This window comes from Geospiza fortis, unplaced genomic scaffold, assembly GCF_000277835.1.
Source record: "Geospiza fortis unplaced genomic scaffold, GeoFor_1.0 scaffold200, whole genome shotgun sequence".
NCBI lineage: Eukaryota > Metazoa > Chordata > Aves > Passeriformes > Thraupidae > Geospiza > Geospiza fortis.
In genome coordinates this window covers 1,436,005-1,461,624 of record NW_005054353.1, presented here as the reverse complement: position 1 = coordinate 1,461,624, position 25,620 = coordinate 1,436,005, and the positions used below count along the sequence as shown (strand labels likewise).

The 25,620-nt window shown below is 39.1% G+C and overlaps 1 protein-coding gene across 1 annotated transcript in view; it reads left to right on the top strand.

Annotated features, from left to right (window-relative positions):
- The window catches only part of RNF19A (ring finger protein 19A, RBR E3 ubiquitin protein ligase), a 56,503-nt gene extending 31,210 nt beyond the window's left edge, over positions 1-25,293 (top strand). Inside the window, exons 3-11 of the mRNA XM_005423455.3 lie at positions 4,084-4,834; positions 10,587-10,795; positions 12,731-12,875; positions 13,439-13,601; positions 18,041-18,155; positions 20,178-20,339; positions 20,982-21,132; positions 22,590-22,733; positions 23,094-25,293. Of these exons, the coding sequence (XP_005423512.1) occupies positions 4,218-4,834; positions 10,587-10,795; positions 12,731-12,875; positions 13,439-13,601; positions 18,041-18,155; positions 20,178-20,339; positions 20,982-21,132; positions 22,590-22,733; positions 23,094-23,769 (2,382 nt within the window). The 5' untranslated portion in view covers positions 4,084-4,217 and the 3' untranslated portion in view covers positions 23,770-25,293. The remainder of the gene's footprint in view (positions 1-4,083; positions 4,835-10,586; positions 10,796-12,730; positions 12,876-13,438; positions 13,602-18,040; positions 18,156-20,177; positions 20,340-20,981; positions 21,133-22,589; positions 22,734-23,093) is intronic.
- The last annotated feature ends 327 nt before the right edge of the window (positions 25,294-25,620 follow it).

The window sequence follows — 25,620 nt, the reverse complement described above, 5'->3', positions numbered from 1 at the left end:
CCCGATAGGGCGTGTAATGGAAGAGCAGGCAGCGTGCTGAGCTTGTGCCTCTGGTGTGTTTGGAGGACAGGAGCATGAGGGAGCTGGTCTCTCCCAGCAGCTGGGCTTACGGACGTAGGCGTTTGTCACTCTTTTCTTGCAAAATCAGCAGAGTTATTCTCAGCTGCACTTAGGGCATTTCCAAAGTGTTTTGAAATTGATGAGAAAAGCAAAGATTGTGCCGTGGAGAGCCATATGAGAAGATACTTATCACCCCAGTCATCTCTTCAGTTGAAATCTTCTCCCTTGGCAAGATTATTCCCAAATCCTTTCCCTCTGCCTCCATTATATGGTCACCAATAGCATTTACTTAAAGGAGCATGGTCAAAATAACTATTGAAGGCATTTAGCTGGATGCTTATTAGGTTTCCCTAGCAAATAGTTTAGGCAGGGTTGCAGAAGGAACAGATACCAGCTTAATACTGAGCTTCAGGTAGTTGCAACTCTAAATGTCCTTTATGCATCTTCAGATGACAAGGTGTGTTTGTGCTGTGGCAACTGGTGTTTTGTGGCAAGTCTGTGGCACGAGCAGAATGCAAAGCACGGCTGGAATTCGGATTTGTGGTAGGGCTTTGGGCATGGCGGGGAGCCAGAAATACGGTTTTTCTGTAGTCGGTAAGTGCTTTTGAGGAAATGTTGGAAACAGTGGTGAACTTTAAAGTTTTAGGATTTGCACGCTCTGTTTTTTCTGTCCATTTGCTGTTGTCCATATTAGTTTCTTCTGTGGGTTGACAGAGTTCATACTCGTCAGTGAGAGTAATGCAAAACTTGCAATGTATGTTGCCTCAAAATCAGATTGTTTATTACTACCATAGTTTGTGTGTCTCAGCTCATTTCAAGTAGTTGGATTTCAGAGCTTCAGTTTGCACACAGCGTATCCCCTTCATGTGAACTCGTTGTTGCTGGAATAATGTGGGCATTGTGTTCTCTGGCTGTACAAAATCAAGTATTTTTTACTTATTTTGTCAGCAGAAACATGCAGATGCTGTGTTGGATTGGGCAACATGAGAACTGACCAGTGCTCCAGATTGCGCTAGTAAAGCTTTTATGGTTTTGTGCAGCTCTGATCATTATTAGCATTGTAACATTTGTCTTCATTTTTCCTCTAATAAATCATCTGCTGAATCTTTTCACTTCAGCAAAGTCATCTTTGAACGTCACTAGAATGTCAGTCCAAAATTACTATATAAGGAAGAGCTTGGCTTTTGAAACTAGTTCTATGCATTTAAATCTAAAGAGCATAATTGATGATTGTCTAAAATAACTGGCAACTTTTCTTTTCAAAAGTCCTGTCAAAGTTTAACTATTTTCCTTAGAAGAGCAATCTGCTCTTTTAGAGACACTGCTTATCAGATCCCATTATGCTAAGAGAACTATGGGATGTACTGGTCTCTTTTTTTAACATCATGGGAGAATCTTTGTTTATTTAAAAAGAAAAAAAGTACAACTGGTTCATCACCAGAACTGCTATTTCTTGATTTTGTACATCTGTTGGAACTGGCAAAAACGCTGTAATAACACATTCTTTCCTCTCCAGAGAAAGGGAGGAGGGGAAGGCTTGTAGTCATACACTTGGCTGTGTTACTGTGTTTACATCCTACCTTTTTCTGTTTTATTTTTAAAAACAAACAAAACCACAAGCCTCCCCCCCCAAAAAAAAAAACCAAACACCACAGACTTTTTGCCTGAAATTAATGCTTTGCTTGCTGTTCATTTTGTTCATGAACTCTCCTGATTTAGGAGGCTGGCACTTTCCGCTTACCTCGTGGTTATCTGTGTGAACATACCAATGTTAGTAATTATCCAATTATAAAGATGCTTTTAAGGTTATTCTTGCCCTTCTGAACATACAAATTTAATTGTCAGCAATGGACTGTATCTGTAGTATATTTCAGACATGGTCTACCAGTTGTGTCTATCTATGATATAACAGAATACCAAGATCCTGGAGAGAAGGATGTCTTCTTCTGTGAAAATTATGGAGTAGTTTTTTTCAGTTTCACATATTTTTATTTTTTTTAGATCAGGGAATGTTTTAGTTCATTTAATGAGAAACAGCAGCTGCAAAATTATTAAATTTGTTTTGGGAACAGGAGCAGGTAAAGCATCCAAAATGGGGTTTTTTTGACTAAAAACGGTCCCTTAGGAGGGAAGGAAGAGTATGTTATGTTCTTGAAGTATTTATACTCTTTTAGACTCTGAGAGTAAGCTAAGATTTTTTTTTAATATGTTCACAGTGGTAAGATTTTCCTTTATTAGGAAAAAAAAAGAAGAAAGAAGAAAGCAGTAATAATTCAGCATTTGAAAAGTAGAATATGGTGGCTTTTTAATTCTAAAAAATCTCTAGGGGCTCAGAATGTAAGACCTCTTTTTATCAAAACCAGGAGAAGTACATATTTTTTGGTAGGGGTTTTTGTGGGGGGTTGGGTTTTTTTCCCTTTTTTCTCTTGTCTTTAATTTTCACACCTGAGGAAGGTAGTATCCACGTGGAGTACTGCCATAGGGGCTGGTAGTGGATACTGAGTGGTGTTGTCTTGGCTCCCTGCTGGTTCAGACCCAGCAGCTGCCCGTGGCTGTGCGCAGAGGGCCCAGCAGTGGCTCTGCTGAGAGGGACAGCCTGTGGGCTATTTCTGTGTTTCCTCTTTGGAGAGGGATTCCTGTTTCCGCTGCTGCTGAGCCGTCCCCTGAAACTTCCCTAGTCTTGACCCAAGCAGCTCAGTGATCCCTTCCGGAGGCCGCAGCACGTGTTTGGATTTGTGCCGGTCTCTAAGGGCTGTGCAGACTGCTTAGCTCTTACAAACACAGGCATTCATCTCTACATTCCTTTGTTCCTACCTTTGGACTTAGTTTTAGTATCCAGTTTCAGATTTTATCTTTTGGTAAGGTCACCGAAACCCATTTACACCTTTCTGGGGGGTCAGTTGGGAAACACTGAGGGAAGAAAGGATGGCAGTAGTTTTGCAGGGCAGTAGCATTGCATGTAGATTTGCAACACTGGTGCAAATGCCTTCTCATTCTTCTGTTACAGATGCAGTTCACCAAAAGTTTAAAAAATTCCTCTTGTACAGTCAAACTTCCAAGAAGTGGGAATAGTTGCATGCTTGGGGAGAACTTGGTGGTTTTGGTTGGAGATGATCTGCTGCTTTTTCCTCTGTCAGAGGAAAATAGGAAGAGTTCCTTCTTTCTCTGTCTTCTCACTGTGCAGTCATTTAGGCAGCAGAGAACAGAAGGAAATCCTTGGTGTCATCTTATACATAGGTAATAACTGAAGCTTGGTATGTGATGGGAGTCTGGTTTGGGGGCTTTTTTTTTCCTTACAGAAATACATCTGATAAAAAATTCAAATGTTGTCACCTTAACTGTAGTCTTTGCCATGCCCTTCAGCTTCTATATAATCAAGCAGTGTTGGCTGTCATTCTGCAGCTCTGCTCCCTGAAATATTCAGATGCCTTATGCTATAAATATGCATACTTCTCTGAGAACCCTCAGATTTTGAGAATATCTTGAGTTGTTTAGCCACAGTGATTTAATTTCTGCTGTCAGTCTGATTGGTTCAAAAAACACTGAGGAATCTTTCTTTTCATTAACTGTATTGGATTTGTACTTGACCTCATCACATGTGCAGAAAATGTAAGGTAGAGAAAACAGAAAAGTTTCCAGTGCTGTAAGCCTGTTGCTAAGCTTTATAGAAGAACTTGCATATTTACTTAATTGTCACCTTGGGTTTTGGTAATTTGTACACATGCATAGACACATGCACACGCCCTGCTTCCCCTGGGGGAGCCGGGCAGTGCAGATGCCTTTCTCTGCACTGACTAAGTGTAACAAAGATAGTCCTTGACCAGAAGGAAATTTCAGGCTTGTTAAGATAAGAAGGATGTAAAGGCTAGAAAAAGCTGACAGGAAGAGGTATTGGGTCAGATGGTGAGGAAAAGATGGTAGTAATAGGAATAACAGGTCACTAGAGTGCTGTGACTTTTCAGAACCAATAGTGATTGTTGTGATTCTAATCCTGCTTTTTTTTCATCTCTCCTCCTAATACAGGGAATTCTTCTGAAGGATTTGCTGGAAGCAGATACATGTGAATTTTCTGCATGAAGACTCTCAAACTGGATTACATAATAAGATGCCTGTATCCTCTGCCTCTATTTGATCCTTAAAAATGATTAGGATTGTATATGAACTTTAACCCCTTTCTGATGAGTGACCTAGACATGAGTTTACATCGGCAAATGGGCTCTGATCGGGACCTCCAGTCTTCTGCTTCCTCCGTGAGCTTGCCATCAGTTAAAAAGGCACCAAAGAAAAGAAGAATTTCATTGGGCTCACTTTTTCGGAGAAAAAAAGACACGAAACGCAAGTCTAGGGATTTAAATGGAGGTGTTGATGGAATTGCAAGTATTGAAAGTATTCATTCAGAAATGTGTACAGACAAGAACTCTATTTTCTCCACGTGTACCTCTTCTGATAACGGAACAACCTCTAGCAGCAAACCGAGCGGAGACTTCATGGAATGCCCCTTGTGCCTTTTGCGGCACTCCAAGGACAGGTTCCCGGAGATAATGACTTGTCACCATAGATCTTGTGTGGATTGCTTGCGTCAGTATCTGCGCATAGAGATCTCTGAGAGCAGAGTTAATATCAGCTGCCCAGAATGCTCAGAACGCTTTAATCCTCATGATATTCGTTTGATATTAAATGATGACATCTTGATGGAAAAATATGAAGAGTTTATGCTTAGGCGATGGCTGGTTGCAGATCCTGACTGTAGGTGGTGCCCAGCTCCAGATTGTGGGTATGTATTTTTCCTATATTTGCAAAAAAGTCACAGTGTAAATACAGAATTTTCATAGCATTATGATTTTTGAAAAGTCACTTGCTTTACTTAGGGTGTTGTTATTGTTCCACGAGTAGGTGGCAGGCAGAATTCTCTTTAATAAGAAAAAAGACAAGAAATCAAAACAAATTAAAATGCAAATAAACAATAAGAACCACTCCAAGCCACAACCACCTTCCCAAATAAAATGCTTTCTCGAGTAGGTTTTCCCTTTTTTTCTGCACAGAAGGAATTTCAGCAATGTCAAGCAACTTTTGTTGGTAGATACCTGCCATTTATTTACAGCAAGGAAAAGAAATTTAGATGTTGCACTGCCAAGGTAATGGTACAAAGCTCAAACTGAAAAGAATTGAAAAATTGGTGACTGTAATTTAATTTGTTAAAGCGCTGTGGGTAATTTGGCTTTTTAACTGTGAAAAATGATTTAAGCTTTTCTTTGAATTAAAAGGCCTCTCCTGCTTCAGATATCTTCCATCTTGTGGCTGATTGAGACAGCACTTGTTGCCTGTCAGCAGGATTCTGATGTAAGATAATCAGCTTGTTCCTGCTTATTATATGGGGAACGTAATGTTTTAACTTTGCTTTAATACTTTAAACAGTTCTGAAATCATGCTGAATTCTAAGTAGGCTGAATACTACTGAGCAGCAGCTCATAATGCTTTTGTGCTGCTGGTGTCTCATAATGCCATTCTTCAGCAAGCTGCTTTTTAGAGATTGTGTTATCATACTGCTTAAAGATTTTAGGCATTACTGCAGTCCAGATGTGCAGTGCACACTAAAAACTTAGAGGCTGACAGCTCTGTTTCAAAGCCTCACAGACAAGCAATAAGAAGAAAGAAGAGGAAGAATGTTGCAAGAGAACAAGCAAGATAGGACTGACTGTTAGGTAGATTAAATATTCCTGTATTAATAACCAGGTGCTTAATGTTTAGGACTTATTTAAAATACAATTTTGCTTTCATACTTTGAAAGAAACAGAATTTGCTAACGCAAGTCAAAAGCAAGGACTGGAAAGGTGATAGTTTCATATCTGGTCCAAAGTGGATGTCATTGCTGTGGCATAGTTTGAGGACAGAAGGAAAAATAACTTGAGAGATGTTTTGGTTGCATGAGCTTGTAACAAAGTCATATGGACAAAGCCAGTACAGTTTACTCTTAATATTTTGATACTGAAAAATAAAACAACCACTAGAAGGTATTATTTGATATTCATAAGCATGCTTTGCCCTGAGTTTTTGTGGTATAAACAGTTATTATTCAAGCTGAGGAGAAGCATTTAAGATAAATGTTAAAATATTTTCTATTATACCATGTTTGTGGTTCAGTTACTTTTTTAGCATTTAATTAAGTAGACTAAGGCAGGTATGTTTAACCTGTTTTGGTTTTTATACGTCAATTTTCTTATCTGTTTTTCTTTTAAAAAACACCTAAGTATCTTTCAGTGGTCAGAAACTGTGATGATAATTGCTATGGATAACACCACCATAAAAATAAAAAGTGGATGTTCCTAGCAAAGTGAAAGTTCCATGCAGTCATGTGGGACCACAGCAATGCATTAGTGTGCAGCAAGTATTTAAATCATTGCTCCAGAACTGCTTGTTGCATGCTCCATACTCTGGGGGGGGGGAGTCCTGTGAAAAATACAGTATATTGCCAGGCAGATAAACTCTGCCATGTCTACGTGAAGGGAACAGACTTGTACTGCATGGGCAGCCTTACGTTGTGCTTTTGGTACCATGATTTTTCCTTATACGTGAAGTGGCAGGGAAATGCTTCACAGTGATAGATGAGTTGTGCATTTAATGCACAGATAGTGCCTCCTCACTGAATTCTGATTACTAAGTTTAAAGTGGAATAAAGTTGGCTACTTGGGTACTTCTCAGGAGGATCACTGTTTCTGGTTGTCATCCTAAACAAACAAGGGCTCCTGCAATCCTGTTTTGTCTTTTTCCCATCCATCTCCTGATTGTTTTGAAACCTTCAGAACCCTTAGATCTGTTGGGCAGCAGAGACTGAGAATTCAGCAAAAGTTAATCTAAGTAGTTTAGGGGAAAGGGCATACATACTACTTGAACAACAGACAGACCATCAGTAGTGCCTCCAGCAAGAGTAATACCTGTGTTTGAATCCTCCAGTTAAAAATTTAAATTTGGCTTTCAGGCAGCCACCACAGCACTGTCAGACAAGTCTGTATGTGCCTAGCTGAGGGAGGTAGGAAGGAGAAGTGGGAGTGGTGTGGAAAGTACTAATGGGGATTTGATGTTGTGGTGGAGCTTAGCAGGAAGATGAAGGAACTGTACAGGTGTAAGGTTTAGGGAAGCAAACACTACTCAGACTTCCACAGAAGAGCCTTTGCTAACAAAGGCTGTTCAGGGATGATGCATGACATTCAGTGCACACAAACTGCAGATCAGCAGACATTTGCTTTAATAATTATGTGGTGAACAGTAGTCACAGTTTCTAATTGCTTTGGCAGCTAATCCACTTGTACAATATGCAGTTAAAGCTGGGGTTTATTTCTTTTTCTGAACAGTTTTTGAAGTGTAGTACTGGCAGAATGCATTAGGGTTATGACTTTTTAGCATGGATCAAATATTTCATGAAGGAGATGGATGGAATGCATTTACTAAATTTGCAATTAATCCCAAAGTAGGAGAGGTGCAATAACTTCAGTAGGTAGCATAATTTCCTGAAGTTGACTTTAAGGTTAGAAACAAGTACTGTAATAAATAGGAAATTGGTGCAAAATTGAGCATTTTGGTAGGAAAAAATTACTGCACAAATAGCTAAAAAATGGATGGTGTACAACAGTATTTCAGCTCTTCTCAGGATTGATCAAACATCCCATGTAGTATTGTTTCAGGGTTTGGGCATCACACTAAGTCAAAAATCTGGACCAGATAAAGAGCAAATAATTATAAAAAGTTTGATCCCTGAAATGAAAAAATCGAGGGAAACTAGATCAGTCTGTTAAAACATTAGGGGTTTTTTTAACATCATTGGTCTCCTGGGTTCTAAGGAAACAACAATTAATGGTTAAGAACAAAATAATTCTTTTTCTTCTCTGTTTCAACTCTATTTGAGTAAAAACAAATCCTAGGGTCATCAAAACATGAACCAAACAGATCTTGAAACAGTTATCTGCAGTACCAAATGTATTACTCTTATTTCTGTCCCAGTAGAGAATTTCTTATCCTCCCCATAGGAGAACTGCAGATCAGACTGGAGGAGAAGCTCTGCCCTGGATGGGCTGAGGGGTCTCCCACATTGCAGCAGCCCCATGCCAGAATGTTCCATACTACTGGCACCACAGACTTTCTGACCCTGGGCTGCTTCATCCACAGCTTCTGTTGCAAGCTCAGATGCATCCTGATCATGGTGTTACCTGAAGCACTGTGAAAGTCTGGACCAGCTGTAACCTACCAGCAGTGGCTTGATAGGAGACACTGTCATAGGTGATCTGTCCCTGGGAAAGGAGCACTGGTAAAAAACCTCATGAGCCTTCTCCTAGAACAATATCTTTATATTCTGGTTTTCATACCAGTTCTCCAATGTCATTTTAACAAGTATCACTGAATCAGTATTCCATATCAGTTTTGTCTTTTCTTCTGTTTGAATTATTTAATGGTTTTGCTCTGAGATTGTATTGCTGACATCATTAGAAGAGAGCAGCGATGCCTAAATGTTCATACCTTTATCAGGCAAAAAGCAGATCATGCAAACGAGTACAGATTCTTCTTCCGTCTTTTCACTGTGCAGCCTTCAATTAATGGCTCACTGCTTCTGGTTTTTGTTTTACTGGGTATTACTTCAAGTTTGGTTGGTTCTCCCTTCTCTCACCCTAAACAAGGACTTTAGGCCTTCATATCTCCTTTAAAAAGAATGCAAATGTTAAAATTAAACCTGTAATCCTGTACAGTTCAAACTGAGATTTTTCTCTGGTCTAAAAAGTTACTTTCTAAAGGTTTGCCAAATTCATCAGTCCCAGTTTGGGAGTGCTTTCAGGGTTTATGAGTGATAGGAAGGTGGCAGGTTAAAAATTTATATTTTATTCTGTGTCTTAGACTTGAGATTTTTTTGGTCTAAGATTAGCAAACTTTGAATATATCCCCGTATGTTGAAGGAGTGTTTGGATCAGAGTCTCTTTGTGTACATGCAAAGCAATTATCTCTTCAGTTTGCAGACAGTGGGGAAAATGAAACTGATTAACTTGGCAGCAATATAGAAGAGTCTAGCAATTATTGAAATAAATCTCTACTTGGAAAGCAAGAAATATTTATAAACAGACAAGCGTGTATCTCATTTGTAACTGCATCATCTGTAAGTTAAATGTTGAAAGTCCTATTTGTTTGCATGATTTCCTAGGGAGGAACATCAAATATGCTGGTTTAAAACAATAGTGGAAGGGACAGGATTTGCATTAACTTTGCAGAGTTTCAGATCTAGCTACTTAAATAAAAACAGCTAAATTTTAAGATAGGCTTGTAAGTGGGAATATTTTTGAAGTATCATTACTAATAAAGAATATTTTGAGTTAACTTATGCAACTGCTATAAAATGGACAGGGGGTAAAAATAAACAGTCTTTAAAAATAAAATTACCTAAATTTGAACAGACAGAAACTTAAGTCTTGTTGCATTTATAAATCTGTTGAAGTCTACTCAGGGACCCTGTTCATGAGAATAAAAGCATACATCTGTTTTAAATGTTCATACCAGTGGACTTAGTATTATATATTTAAAAGAACCCTATTACATAAAATTATTGAAAAAAACTACAATGGATATGGATTATAAAATATACATACATATGTTTGTATTTACTGTTCATGTGAACACGTGTTTTTATCATGTGAACTTTGAAATGCAGGTCTAATGAAGGAACAGTTTTGTCACTTCAGCTCTCATTGTATAGAACTGTTCATGTAGTGTCTGATTACAAAGTAGTGTGACACAGTGTTGTAAGTCTCAGCATTCTTGGAGGTTTTTTGCTCTGTAGTATTGTCAGAGTAAAAGTGACATTGAGGCCCAAACTCTTACCAATTTTTACATTTGTGTTTGAAATGTATTTTTAAAATAAATGCCTTAGTTGTTGAGAAACCAAAATCCTATTTATAAAATACTTGGTTCATTTTTTGACATTTTAAAATACAAAGAGTTAACAAACATCTATTTAAAGTAAGTAGTGGTATTCATAATAAAAGGCAACTAGTAAAATCCTAAAATGTCTTGCAGTGTCAAACCAGATGTCGTTACAGCTGTAGGTTACACTGCAATGGACAGGGTCAATCTAAGACGTGCCCACAGTGACTGGGACATTTCTGAAACTATAACTTTTCCTAATTGCTTAAACACCTTTTTTGGGTTTATTGTCCCACTCTTCTATACTGTAGTTTCTTGGTGACGGTAAATCTTACAGTATTGCATTCAGCTTTAAATACAGTATATTTGAATACTGCATGGAATAAAGGTGAGTGAGTGTTGCAGTGATTATAGTATTTCTGTACAATCTTAATCCAATGCAATGGCAATAGAGTTGTGGAAAGAGGAGTTTAGGAACTGGTGCTGGCTGCCTCCTGAAGGAAGTAGTCAGCTTCTGATGTCCACTGCCTTTGTACCTGCTCCAGCTGCTCTGACAGCTGTGTAGTGAGCTTTGTTCTATACTTAGAGCTGGTTTTATGAACAGAATTCTCTCTTGGCCCGTGTTAAAGGTATGCAGTGATCGCGTTTGGATGTGCCAGCTGCCCCAAGCTGACGTGTGGGCGGGAGGGCTGCGGGACGGAGTTCTGCTACCACTGCAAGCAGATCTGGCATCCCAACCAGACCTGCGATGCTGCTCGCCAGGAGAGAGCCCAGAGACTGCGCCTGAGAACAATTCGTTCTTCATCTATCAGTTACAGCCAGGAATCTGGAGCAGCAGGTATTTATGACTGGGGTGCTGTGTCTGTAAAACATCTCTTCTGTACGTTTGCACAGTTAGCCTAGATGAGGAAAGAATGGAATAGTGACATAGTAGATAGATACTAGATGCTTTGTTTTTCAGAAACATAAAATAATAATTCTAAATTTGGATTAAAATTTTAAGTGTTACGCTTTGAAGTACTCTAACCAGAACATCTGACTTAAGTCTTAAAAGCTTGTCACCATTTTAAGTTCTTTATAGTTGAAAAATGGGAAATCAGACTTACTGCAAGGCATCCTACATTTTGCACATTGACTTTTTTAGTTGTATCGCTTAGTGATCACTTAGTACACTTGCTTTCTCCGCTGTAGGTGAAGTTCCCCAGCTGTTAAAATTAAAACTTGTAACCACTGATTTTCTGTTTTCAAAAGACTATTACTCTGATGCCAGCTCTGATGTTTGATGTCTTTGTTAGTACTAATTTCTTGTTTTCCAGGAAATGCTTATCTGTCTTGTCTACCAGAAGGCAAACAATTCCATCTCTTAAAGCTGAGCTTGTTTGTAACTCCCAAAAAAAAAGCAGATAAACTATTCAGAGCAGTGTTTAGCACATCAAAATTCCAGTTTGCTGTTGATAAGAATTGGCTCTGAATTACATCAAGCTCTGATTTATTTGGCACCTTTTGTCTCTGCCTGAACAAGCAAGGTAGATATTTGGGATAAAGAGTCCCACTTGCACCTTGTAGTTAGAGCTGTTTTTCTCCAATCCAGCCCCTGACTCAAGAGTCTCTAATTTGTAGTTTGCACTGGCTTATTTTAACAATGCATCCCATCTTGCCTTAAAAATTAGCATCTTGCTCTAGCTTTCAAATAAAATTGAAAATAAGCTAAATAAATTAGCACACCACCTCCTTTCCTTACCCTTTCAGTCCCTCTCAGCCTGAAGAGCAGTAGCTCTGCTTTTCCTGTGCTGTAGAACTTGCTCTGTGTACTTTCTGCTCTGTAGGCTGTGCATGTGCTCTCATGTGGGAGTAGCTAATGACTCCTTTCAGCTGCTTACTCCTTGTGCACTGGGCTTGGTAGAGGTACTTTTTTCTGCTGGTTCTGCACCTCTTTAGGTATTCTTTCTATCGAGTATGAGCTCTCCTTTCCCTTTGTCCTACCTAGTAGCACCGAAGCAGTAGACTTGGAATTTTGCGCTAGGAACTGCAAGGTGTTTCTGCTGCTGTGAATAAACAGCTTGTCCTGAAGTGCAGGTGCTGAACAGGAGTGAAGATCACAACTGTGGGGTGTGTGTGTTTCACTGTTGCTCAAGGACCCCTTGTTTGACAGAGTTGGTCACTTAACCTCATTTTTTCACATTTGATTTGGGAACATGGAGATTCTCCAGAGTTTTCTTCTGCTACACTATATTTTTGCAGGGAGTTAGTAAGTATAAAGTAGGGCTGTAAAAAGGATTCAGGAGGAGGTTGGCAGTACCAAAGAAGTACATTAATGTGAATGGGGAGATGAATTTAAGATATGTTAACAGAGTGGAGACTGAATATTAAAGTACAAGGTTCTTCTTCATAACAGCATGAAACGTAAAAGAGGATTATATTTAAAGAGACATTATTATCAGTCCTGTGTTAGCATACATATTTAATGTCAGACTCTAATATATATTTCATTAAGCTTAGAAAATCCTTGAACAGAGAGTATGCATTAACTATTTAATTACTTGAATGTGGTCTACTACACCTTGTTTTCATTAGTCTTGCTCCGTCCAAGGTTTTTAAAAACAGATTTGATACCAAGTCATGGCCAAATGAAGATTTGTAAAGCAACCTTATAAAAAACTTCTTCAGTTTTTCAGATAACGGTTCGATCAGTTTTCCCAGATGTATGTCTGTATTGTGATTATATTTGATTGTCTAAAGAACTGATATGATTCTAATATTTGTTTTTAAACAGCTGATGACATAAAGCCATGCCCACGCTGTGCTGCTTATATAATAAAAATGAATGATGGAAGCTGCAATCACATGACTTGTGCCGTCTGCGGCTGTGAATTCTGTTGGCTATGTATGAAAGAGATCTCAGATTTACATTATTTAAGGTACATTTAAGAAAAACAAATTCTATGTGGTTGGTGATTTGTTTTCTAAAGTATTTAGAAGAAGATTCCCAAGTGCTGTAAGTCTGGCTTTCTTCTTCTTGGAGTAGAGAATCACAGTTGAAGTATTCCTATTAGAGAATTAAGTCAGTTTTCAATATATGTATTTAAATTACTGTTTTATTATTTTTATTTTAAAATATTTTATAAATTTTATGCATGTAACGTGTTGTTAGTACAAATCAAGTATTTTGGATTAAGACACCCTCTTTTTACTGATGTCCTAATACATTTATATTGTCCTTGTATTAGGCAATACAGAAGTTCTGATTATACCAGTTACTGTGAGCCATAGATTGGTGTGTAGCAATATGCAATATGCTTCTTGTTACATTGCAAAATATGTTTTCAAGGCAAAAAAAATCTGATTAAGTAAATGATGATGTGTTACATCTGTAACTTGAACCTAGGGACAATAATTTTGTAACTAGAGAAATGTTTAGTAGTGTGTAGCTACCTTGATTTACTTACTGCTTCTTTACAGCATTCTTATTTCTCTCTATTAGCCCATCAGGTTGCACATTTTGGGGAAAGAAGCCATGGAGCCGTAAGAAGAAAATCCTGTGGCAATTAGGGACACTTGTTGGAGCTCCTGTAGGAATTGCCCTAATAGCTGGCATTGCTATTCCTGCTATGATTATTGGAATTCCTGTCTATGTGGGACGTAAGGTAAAAAGTGCTTCAACTCCCAACATGCTTCAGGTTTTACCTTCTGTTGTATGGCTTGGGTGATACTATGTTCAGTTGGGTATCTTACCTGGTCTCTAAAAGAAAAAGACAAAACAAAAACCCAAAAAATCTCCGAAATACCAAAGTAACCAACCCCTGCTTTGTTCAAGGATATATGTGTCAGTTGTTGAGGAATGAAAAGCAGTGTTTTTAAGAACCTTGGTTCTCTTAAAACTTGCAGAGCGAAACACCAAACAATTTCCGATTTCTACATCCTGCCATGAAAGTTCCTGCATGCTTTTTTCAGAATTGCTCCGGTTTTAATCTCTGGTTCCCCTTCTGTCCCTTAAAATTGAACAATTTTTAGAGCACAAAGAAGACAAAAAGGACTTTTTTTTTCTGAAAAGCAGCTAGTTACCAGAATTTTAGTATAAAATTATACTAGTTCTGGTTTTTGTATAGACATATTTAAGCATTTATACTCAGCAGCTTGTTAATTGCCTTGGGCCAGTCCACCAGTGTGGAACAGTCTTCAGTGCTAGCTAGCCTGCCTTCATTTTACTTCTAGGAAGGAGCTAAAAATGATCATGTTAATCAGAGGGCAGTTGATATATTTCCTCTTAAATAATATAATACCTTTTACTATAAAGTAATCAACAAATTCTTATATGTAATTCAAGATATAGTAATAAGTTATCTAGATCTTTTGGAAATAGGCTTTTTGAAATGATGGCTTGGAAGATTTGTTTTTCTGCTTTTATCAGCATGGATTCTCACAGTGACTGGCACAGACTCATAATTCTGCATTTGTTGAGGAGGGAAGGGGGAGTGTGTCTGCTAGACAAAATGTACAGGGGTGCAGCTTTTCCACTGTATTTGTTTAATCTTTTTCTTTCTAACAAGTACCCTACTTTCTGCTACATTTGGGTTTTGACCTTTTAATTCTGTTACAGCTTAGTCCCATACAGTCACTGGAACCTTCTAAGTGAGGAGAGGAAGAAGGCAGCAGTTACCTGTTTCAAACTGCACTATTAGCTTTTCTCATTATATTTTGGAATAGGGCCCCATTGCAGAGCGCCTTTCATGTACTAAAGTCTCAGAGCATTAGTCTGTGAGGACAGCCTGGTGAGAATTTCTGTGGTACCCCAGTGCTTAGTGGTCATTTCTCTGTGACCCCTATCAAATATTTGCACTTTGAAACATCTGACGATGGAGATCCCACAGGCCCCTCAAGCTTGGTTTTCTTAGAAAAACTTTGTGTTTTTATCATAGGTATAGGAAGAGGATTTACATTAGATTCCTACTGCTCTATTCTTCAGCTGATGCAGAGAATCCTTTTGTTTTGCAATATGCTGTTACATATTTAATGATACTTCAGGTCCATTCTTAACAAACCTAGCTCTTCCAGCTTTTCTTGATGAACTGTCAAGAAAACACTGGTTTAGGTTTCTGATTCTCCTCTTCTGGCTTTCCTTGTAGTTGTTCATGCCACCTTTTTGTCCAGTTTGAATACAGCAGTGAAGCTGCAGCATTACTACTGCTGAGTTAAATGAAGGGGTGATTCTGTGCCAGTAACTACCAGTTACCTTCTCTTCAACAACGTGCTAGCTTCATTTTGTGTGCTCTAAAACACAAACCCTTTCCCACATACTGGTAATTCAGGCAATTGGCTTCTTCCTACAGGTAGTCTTGGACTCATTGCCATTCAGCTGCATCTGGTCATGTCAGGCCATTTCAGCTGCATCTGGCCATTTCAGACCATTTTTTCAGCTTCTCATAACTGGAGTGAATTCTGGCTTTCTTGTAACCATGCCAGATTGTACTGGCCTGAATTTCAACACACACGTTCCTCTCCTTCCATCTTCCACATTAATGAAAATGTTCAATACTCTTGGATCCAAGGCGTATCTCTCAGAAGAAGTATGGAGTGAAGAGTCTCTGTTTGGGTAGTTAAAGAAATGACTATTCTCATGTTTTCTGTAGTTTAACATGAAGCTTAGTAGATTTCTCTCATCTTTTTTTTTTTTTCAGTCTGGACTATTATAACTGCTTGAGTGTCATGCAAGAATGTAAGAATTTAATTAGTCAGTGTGTGACATCTGTTTCTCCCCATCCTCAAGGCTGACTTATCTTGTTACAGGAGAAAATTAAATTGGCATGATTTCTACTTGGAAAAAAAAACCTCACTGTGACCTTTTGTTTCCTACCTTTGCTTTGATGTTTACAAGGTCCCAATTTTCAGGAAATGAAAGTTCATTCAGTGGTCTTTTACTTCCTCAGCTTCTTGGTTTGTACCCTTTTTAAGATTATCATTGCCATTTAACCATTTCCAGTTTTCCTGGATTTTTTTTTTCAGACATCTACTAATAATAATTTTCAAAAATTACTATTAATGACTCTGAAATTTGGCCTGCTGAGATATTTCTCAGATCAACTCATGTAAGTACACTCCAATCTGCTGTATTTGTACAGATCTTACTTCTTTGTTACCAGTTGTCGGGCTCACAGTTGATCTTCAATGACAACTGAAGGGAAAAGAAAACAGGAACAGGTCTCCAGTTTCATCTGCTGGCTGTCTTTCATTTTTGTTAAACAGCAAATTGATCCAATTTGGTCTTCCTCTTACTAGCACTGTACTCATAGAATAATTTCTTCTTGACTTTGATATCCCTTGCTTTTTGTCTCCTCTAGGTTAACCTTTCTGATTTTGGCCTAACGCCCTCATGCTGTTCTTCTATACCCATTCATAGTAATTTGACCTACTTTCTATTTCCTTAATGCTGCTGCTGCTTTGGTAAAAAAAGCTTCATTGTTCTTTTTCAACATTCTGTCTGTCCTTTGCATTGGAAGAGTTTGTGCTTGTGCTTTGATAGAGTTTCCTTGAGGAAGTGCTAGTGTTCTGGTTTTATAGATACAAGTCTTGTAGCCTGATAGGTTTCTGTGTTTATTGAAATCTCTCTTCTGGCTTAGTATTTTTGTTTGATTATTCTTTATTATTTAGTCAATATCCAGAAGTTTCTTATTTCATAATAGTTTCTACCAGTGTGGCCTTCTATCTTGATGTTTTAAATCAATTTCTACTCTGTAACCACTTCCTTCCATTCCTTTTTTTTTTTTTTTGCTTTGTGTTTAAGGAATCCAGTAACCTTTATGGATGTCTGTTTGTTGTATTATGCCTTTTGTTTCGGGAGCTGAAATTGTCCATAAGAGTAAAATTCAGCACTTTAGGTGATCCTGCTAATTGCTCAGAGCCCCGTGAAACCTAATCTTTCTGGGTTTATAATTCTTACATACTTACACTGTGAGAGTGTTCATGTTCAGTTTTCCTTTTTAATCCATAGGCATGTTCAATATTCAAGTCCTCCCTCACTCTGCATTGTACCTCAGAGCAAGTAAATGCATTCTTGTTGCACAGAGCACAGTGCCTTCTCTGCCCTTTCCTTGCCTGAACAAAGACTTTGTTTATTCCAAAATGAGAACAGCCCTACCAAATCTCTAATTGAAATTATATTTTAGAAAGCACAGCATTCAGCAACATGCTATTTAGAAAGCATGACACTCATTTTTTGTCATTGTCTTCTTGTGTACTCATCTTTTGTGTCCTTCCTTAGATGGAGTGAGGATTAATTTGGCTTTGTGACAGCCATTAAGATACCTGTTGTTCCTTTGTAATTATATCTTAGATGTAGTGCATACCTCTGAAAAACCATGTTCCTAGGGAGAATAAATGAAACACACAAATGTGGGAAGTCTCTGTAGGACGGTGATCTTTAAAGGCCTCTCAGGTTCTTGTGGGGTTTGTGGCAGGTGAGTTTAAGGCAGTCACATTTCAGAGTTATTGCAGACTTGAATAATCAGTAAGAGGTTTGAGCAGCAGGTTCCTCAGTAAACAGAAGTACAACTAAGACTCAGGTTTGCAGAAACATTTCTTGTCTCAACAGCTTGTCATGAGGAGGTGCTGGAGAAGTGGAGTTCTTGCTTTCCCCTCCCTCCAGGCTGTTTGGTGAAGACTCTCTTGTGGCTCTGTTATGTCAGCCTGTTTCTATAGCTCTAGTAATCTGTGCAAGTTTCAACTCCATACTGTTCAGGGAAAAGACAGTTGGGAATAAGATGTGTCAATTTGATCATATGTGGCAATTCCTTTATCCTGAATTTTGTCTGCTTTTCTCAGCCATGTAATCTGGAGTAATGATTAAACAAAGCTCTTCAATTACTTAGCTCTTCAAAGTCAAGGCTGAGAATAAATGCTTAGTTGCTGGGTGGGAGGACTTCTTACTTGGAAGAGATTGCCTGAAATTAGGATATGTATAAATTTTATTTTCTTTAAGATAAGAAATAAATTGTTGCATAGAAGTGATGATTGCACTTCTTCCATCCTTGCAGCAGTGTATTGTTGATGTTGATAATACTCTAAACCGCCTTTCTTTTCTTCTTTCAAGATTCACAATCGATACGAAGGCAAAGACATTTCAAAGCACAAGCGAAACTTGGCTATAGCAGGTGGTGTAACCTTATCTGTAATTGTTTCTCCAGTTGTAGCTGCAGTAACTGTAGGTAAGCAAATACTACTATTTTGTGTCTTGGTAGCACCTTGCAACCAGAACTCTATAAACACTCATGAATAACATAACTAAGTGCTGTAGTTTCCTTTTGTAGGTGAAGGAACCAAGACAAGGAGGAGTCTGAGGTTACACATTTTACTGGGGCAGAATCAAGAATACAGTACTTGATTTTAATGTAGTATTTCCTGAAGAATTAAAACTAATTTTTATCTTGAAAATTGAAGTTTCCACATTGTCGCTTCTGGCTTTTAAGATTGAAATATTTAAAGATTTTTTAAATGACCAAGAAAAAAACTGTTGCCACAGAGTCTATTCATATTTTAATAACTTCATATCAAAATTTTCTCCATGCAGAACAAAAATAGTCTCTTACACTTAACATTGCAGTAGTTGACAAACCACTTTTTTTACTCTGGGAGTCAGTTCAAATTACATCATACTTTTTATCATGGTGATTGTTGAGTATAGTATTTAAGGAGAATCTTGGTGTTTGTTACAAAATAGTCTTCTCATCTTCCCAGGTAATTTCAAGATCAGTGTAAACCCGGATTGTTTTTGAAAGGAGGGGCCTTGCCTGGCACTGCCTTCTTCTTTGTTGCAGCACAGGCATCTTCACAGTTGCTCAGTAAGCTGCTATGGATAGCTAACTCACACTAAGACGCACCATTTAGTTTTAAGCTGGATCAGCCCCCTGTACACACATTTTGTCTGCAGTGTTCCCCCTTGTGCCAGAAGCAGTGCTCAGAGAGTAATGAGTAACGTCCAGAAGATGAGGCCACTTTTAGCCAGTGATGATTCAATTTGGCCATGAAGCTGTGGCTTTAAGCTGCTTGTTATCAATGGTGGGCCACTGTGCAAATGAGGATGTGCCAGCCATGAAACTGCTGTCAGTCTGCATTGCATTGTTCTTATGTGGCTGTGGTGTCAGATCCCTGCTAAACAGGTGGTGGGACACAGAGTCTCATAGTTGTATTTATAGGTCTGCCTTACTTCATTTCTCTCAAGTTGTTTCTTATTCCTGAACAAAGATGAAACGTGGCTTTTCAGGGAAAGCACTTGGGTTTTATTTTTTGGAGTTTTGCTCTTGCCCCATTGCCATTAACAAATGGCCTCCAGTCTCAGGGCATTGTGTGGTTTTCAAAAGAATGACTATAAGAATATTGAGTGCCTCCTTGAATGTGAACAATTTCTATTGAAGGAGACTTTGGAACCCTTAATTTAGATTAGACTGAGTAGCCTTTCTATTAGGTCTGCTTCTCTCCTGACATTTTCAGAATGTGCCAACTTGACATTTTTCAATCTGCTGGTTTTTGTACCTTCTATATACTTCCATCAGCAAAGCCATAGGATGATTTAATTCATATGCCAAAGGACTAACTTCCATCTTCCACTCAAAGTGGTGGGGTGCATGTGTTTATCTGTCTGTGCTTTAGTCTACAGTTCTTTCAGCTGGTTCCCCTTAATTCCTGCCACCGTACTCCATTGAATTGTTTACTTTTAAAGGAAAACTTATATTGAAAAATCCCAGAGTAATAATAATGTTAAGTCTATTAAATTGATAGCAAAGCCATGTCTCCCTTAAATGGATGTAAATTGAAGCCCCTTATTAAAGTAGTAGAGGTGCTAATATTTTCAGTTAAGCAACATTTGAAATAGATGTCTGCTATTTCTGCTTCTCAAGTGGAACAATGGAGTCCCCAGTGGAGCTTTGTGAATCTATAAAGGACTTTAATTTTGTTTGTAAATTATGTTATGGACATATGGAAAGTATTAATTCATCAATCATTAAGTTTCTCTTCCTACCAATGCTGACAGAGGACATTCTGCCTGCTGAAAGTACTTTCCTGTCATTTCGCCTTTGTGATTTACCAATATTTCTTAATTTTGCTCCCTCTTGATCTCTTTCAAGTGTAATATTAATCAAATACTAAGTAATCTTGGAAAATGAAGTTGTCTTTATGAAAAGCTCTAAAATAAAAGTCAATTTAATGAAAAACTCTACTTCCTTCTGTAGGTATTGGTGTTCCTATTATGCTGGCTTACGTGTATGGAGTTGTTCCAATTTCTCTCTGCCGAAGTGGGGGCTGTGGTGTGTCAGCTGGCAATGGAAAAGGTGTCAGAATAGAATTTGATGATGAAAATGATGTAAATGTTGGTGGAACAAATGCAGCTGTAGGTAAGAAAATTCAGTGTTGTGTTTTCTATAAATATGGGCTTTGTGACTTGTATTTTCTATCTTAGATACTAGAGTAGCTACTTGCATTTGGGGCTGCTTCTGCTCATTGCTGAAATTGCGCCTCTCAGATGATAATTGCTTCTCTGTGTCATTTTGTGCTGGGCTATATGACAAAGTTATTGCCCATTTTAAGCAAAGCCAAACTCAAGTCTTCTCCATAGGTAAGAGTTTTAACATACCATTAATGTTGCTCTTTCAGAATCCTGGTTTGTGGAAGCTGGTTAGATTTTTTTATTTTTTGATAGGCCCAACTAAAGACTGGTCTGATGCTTCAATTTTTTGATTACATGGCACTATGCTGTGTGATGGGGTCTCTCTGCATTCCTTTTATCCATGTCCTATCCGTGGTTAGTTATTTTGCTGATGTCAGACATAGCCATTAGAGCAGCGCCAAGAAAGGTGTCTTCTAAAATTATTTCTGGTTTGGGGGGAGTTTTCTTTTTTTACAAAGTTCTCTTTTGGTGACCATGTGTTTTATAAATCCTTCTTCTCAGCATGATTTCAGAAACAGCTTTCACAGTCACATTCCAGAAACAGCTAAGTGCTGCTTCCATAGCTGAGGAGCCTTGTGTGTTTCTGCAGATACGACGTCGGTGGCGGAGGCGCGGCACAACCCCAGCATCGGGGAGGGCAGCGTGGGCGGCCTGACGGGCAGCCTGAGCGCCATGGCCCTGGCTGGGGCCAGCATCACGGGCAGCCTCTCAGGGAGTGCCATGGTCAACTGCTTTAACAGGTGAGGGGCCTGCTCCAGCCCTGCTCTGCCCTGCTCCACCTGCAGCCACAGCCAGTGCACCTCCTCCCTTTCCCAGTTTTTGCTTTTCAGTATCGGTTCCTATTAAAAGGAAGTGTCTCTGGGAGATGAACAGTTCATCTCTGACAAACTTACTGTTTTTCACGAGATCCTGCCTGACCACAGTCCTCAAGACTTTGCTTTTGTTAAGGCTGAGTGGGGCCTGAGGTCTTGTTTTCCTGCTTCCCCAGGAGAGCTGCCTGTAGGCAGGAGTCAGAGGGAGGCAGCTCATCTCTAACACCATTGTGTTCTCTGGTGCACCTCACCCAAAAGTCAGAACTGCTGACTTGTTTGGTCTGCAGGCACCAGGCTGTGCCTTCAGAACACCTGGGTGGAGTGTGGACTCTAAATGGAGTTCAGGCAGGAGGGGAAACAGATGAACACCTGGCCTTGCCATGGTGCCAGCTTCTTGGCACATGCTCAGTGCCTTCTGTGAATTTGGACCTTTCTGGGACTTGGCTCTCCTGCACCCTGAAGAGAATGAGAGTGTGTAGAAAGGATTGTTAGCCTGTGGGGTTCAGAATGGAGTTTGCTCCTTAAATCAGCTGCCAACACTGCTCATTTTGAGTAATTTGGCATTCCAAGCTATATAGAATAAAGAGAGTAGTATAGTATCAAGAATTCTCCTCTGCTGGGACAGGTGTACCAGGCTGTGACTGCTGAGTGAGATACACATACCCTTTTCTTTAAAGAGCTGAGAGTTAAAACAAAAAAACAAAACAACAACAACCACAAAAAAACCCACACAAAAAAAATGCCCCCCCCAAAAAAAACCAAACCAAAAAACCCCAATTTCAATGTCAGTACACAGATAAACAAGACATTTGGCAAAAAGCTTGTAATTTGATTTCTGGCACATCTGCTGAGCCCAGTTTAAGATTGCTCAGATTTCTATTATTCCTGTTGCAGCTGATAGCAATACAATGTAAAGCAGAGTACAGAACACAGTTCCCTGCCTCTTATTTGATTAGCAGTGATTTGCAGCAGGGGATACATGGGTACTATAATGTCTTGAATTTATGTACCCTTCTGATTGTTTTCACCATTTTTAGAGGATAGTGTACTATCTGCAGAAGAACTGTAGCTGAACCTGGAATCTGTCCTTGTGAATCTCAGGAGGGAAAGAATCCAGAACTTTCAGTTAACACCTTTAGGAAATTACTCTGGTTTTGCTTTGAGGTGTTTGTTTGCTTGGTTTTAATAAAAAATTAGTAATTTTGACAGTGGGAATGGAGAACATGTGTCAGTAGGGTAAATAAGCCCATCTGTACTGGAGTGACTCAAGAACTCTTATTTCATAATTACTGACTTATTTACTTACTGTCATCTACAAGGTGACGTAATTTTCAGACAGTGTGCTTTAACTGTTGTGGTAGTAAATGTCACTTTCTCTTTCAAAGACTGGAAGTACAAGCAGATGTGCAGAAAGAACGATACAGTCTGAGTGGAGAATCTGGCACAGTTAGCTTGGGAACAGTTAGTGACAATGCCAGTACCAAAGCAATGGCAGGATCCATTCTGAACTCCTACATCCCTTTGGACAGGTAAGGTAAATGTGGTGAAAATAGAATATTTATAAGCCTTGCTTATTCAAGGATATTTTAAGCATGCCTCAGCTGTTCTGCATTCAAGATTACACTTTGAAACAGTAGATTTTGTTACAAATGGAATTAGGTGTGACTGCTTTCTGCATTTTGCCAGGGTTATTTCCAAAAAGGAATGCCATTGCTGTGGCTCAGTGAAGCGTTTGGTGGTTCAGACTTTGTGTTTTCCTTTGGGCTGTTTATTTGGTTAAATATTTCCCCTTACAAGATACGCAGTGAAAGTGGGAGGGATGTATGTAGCAAAGCAGCAAGAGTTTGTTCCACCCTCCGACGACACTGACGGATTCTCCCCTGTTGTAGGGAAGGCAACAGCCTGGAAGTGCAGGTGGATATCGAATCCAAGCCAGCCAAGTTCCGGCACCACAGCGGGAGCAGCAGCGTGGAGGACGGCGGCGCTGCCGGGCGCGGCTGCTCCGGCCCGCCCGAGGGCAAGGCCGGCGCCACCAAGTGGTCCAAGGACAGCACGGCGGGGAAGAAGTGCAAAGGTAAGCTGAGAAAGAGGAGTAGCATGAAGATTAATGAGACGAGAGAGGACATGGATGCTCAGCTGTTGGAGCAGCAAAGCACAAACTCCAGTGAATTTGACTCTCCCTCTCTGAGCGATAGTATTCCATCTGTAGCAGATTCACACTCCAGCCATTTCTCCGAGTTCAGCTGCTCAGATATGGAAAGTATGAAAACTTCCTGTAGCCATGGCTCCAGCGACTATCACACTCGATTTACCACAGTCAGTGTTCTCCCAGAGGTGGAAAACGATCGCTTGGAAAACTCTCCACAGCCGAGTGGAATCCCTGTGCCTGTTCCAGCTGCCCCAAGCACTGATGTTCCACAGCTGAGTTACATTGCTGAGGAAAGCATTAATAATGGATCTTCGACAGATGTAGATTTAGGTGTTGGTGAAACACTGAAAGAAACAAACAACAACCATTCACAACAGGCTGTGGAATTAAGCACTGCTATTCAGACTGAAATGTAAATCTGTAAGTGCTGCAAAAATCTATTTGCCACTAAAGAACCCTGTCAGAGCTGGTTGAATCACACGCGACTTCCGTAAGTTTCAGGTGACCAGCAGGAGCAAGGTTTTGATACAACTGCATTTTCTATATATTGTCTGATAAGGCAAAATACTTCCTATGGATCTTCGACCTGTATGAAGAGACATGAAGGCTTTAACCAAGTGCATTACAGCAGTACAAATATGTCCATGTTTTGTATTTTTGCCACGACTTTGCTTGAAAGCATATACTTGGTGTATTTAGATAAAAATTGGTAAATTCTTAATATGTTAAATGCTGAAATGAATAATATGTCCTGCACTGTTCACTTGGAAAATATGGGGTTTGGGATAAAGGGTGTTAGCTCAGCATTAGTGACTTAAAACCATTCTTGTGTGAACTCTTAAATTTAAGGGAAGCAAAGACCTGCAGAGACCTATACAAACATACTTCAACAGTGAATATTCAGAATGACAATTTTGTTTCATAACTGGACACACTGTATTTAGAATGCATGTAGAATGAACTGCATATCTTCAGATGGATGTAGCCTGTGTCAGAAGTGTTTGTATGTGTGTACACTTTGAGCAGGGTTATGGCTTTTACATAATTTCAAAACATGAGAAGTTGGTACTTAATAGATGGTGGAATGGAAACATCACCTGTGTAGAACAGTGGGGTTACCTCTTTATTCATGCAACCAATCATGCAGCAGGTAAGGCTCCTATATAGTGTATAAAAAGTGTAAAATAACAATCCAGTGATTTCTAAGCATTGTAGAAAAGCAGATGCAGTCACCTTTCATTAGGGGGAAAATTGGTGCCCCGTCCATTCTTGGTGCCTTTGGAAAAGACTGGGTTTGAAGTGCCTGGTCGTCTGAGGATTTTACTGTAATGTTTTCTAGAATGTCCTCTTTGGCCACCTTGGATCACAAAAGAAAATCCTAGTGAATAAAATGACTGTCATAGATATAATAATGATGTATTGGCCTACCAAAGACTCACTCAGGCTTTAGTGGACTTCACATCTCTTTGCAAGACATGCCTGTCTTCAGTCCCAGAATCTTAAGTGCAGTGCAATGACTGCCCAAATGCAAAGATAGGTTCCAAATATGCTGGCTTTTTTCTTTTTTTTGCAAATGGAAGATGTACAGCTGAACACAAGCTGACATTGGCCAAAGCGCCTGCACTGTTAACATTTTTTGCTAAGTAATTCACTAAAATGAAAAAAGTTGTGAATCTCAGAATAACAGTTAACAATGTTCTGTCTTGTGTTTCATGTATTGCCATTATGGTGCTACTGGAGGTTTGATTGGATGAACAGAATGCCATGAGCTACAGTCCTCTTCCATGACTTATCCTCACCAGTTTCAGTAATAGCTTATAACACTAGTGCCAGTTACGTTATTTGGTAATGCTTGTTACAGTATTTGTATATTTGCAATTCGGTTTTGCTCAATAATATGCGTGTAAACTGCATATCTGAAATAAATGTCTAAATACTGACTTCTAGTGGCCTGTTGTTTAATGTGCTGATCAGCCTTATGAAAATGTGTATGTTCCCAGGGAGCCTTTTTTCCTGACTGCTCTTATCTCTTGCTGCCTTTAAATATTTTTATTTGATTAGGTGTGTTTGGAAGTTGAATGTTCTGATTCTTGGAAGTGGAAGATCTAAAGTCAGTTGCGTTTTGTACAAGATTTCAGCCTTCTCCAAGATGAAAAGAAACCTGATCCACCTCTCTGGCAGGCAGAACAGTAAATGGTTTTGGGAGAGGGATGCAGTTCTGGCAGGAGCTCTTTAAACAAAACTGCACTATCTTGGCACAAGTCACA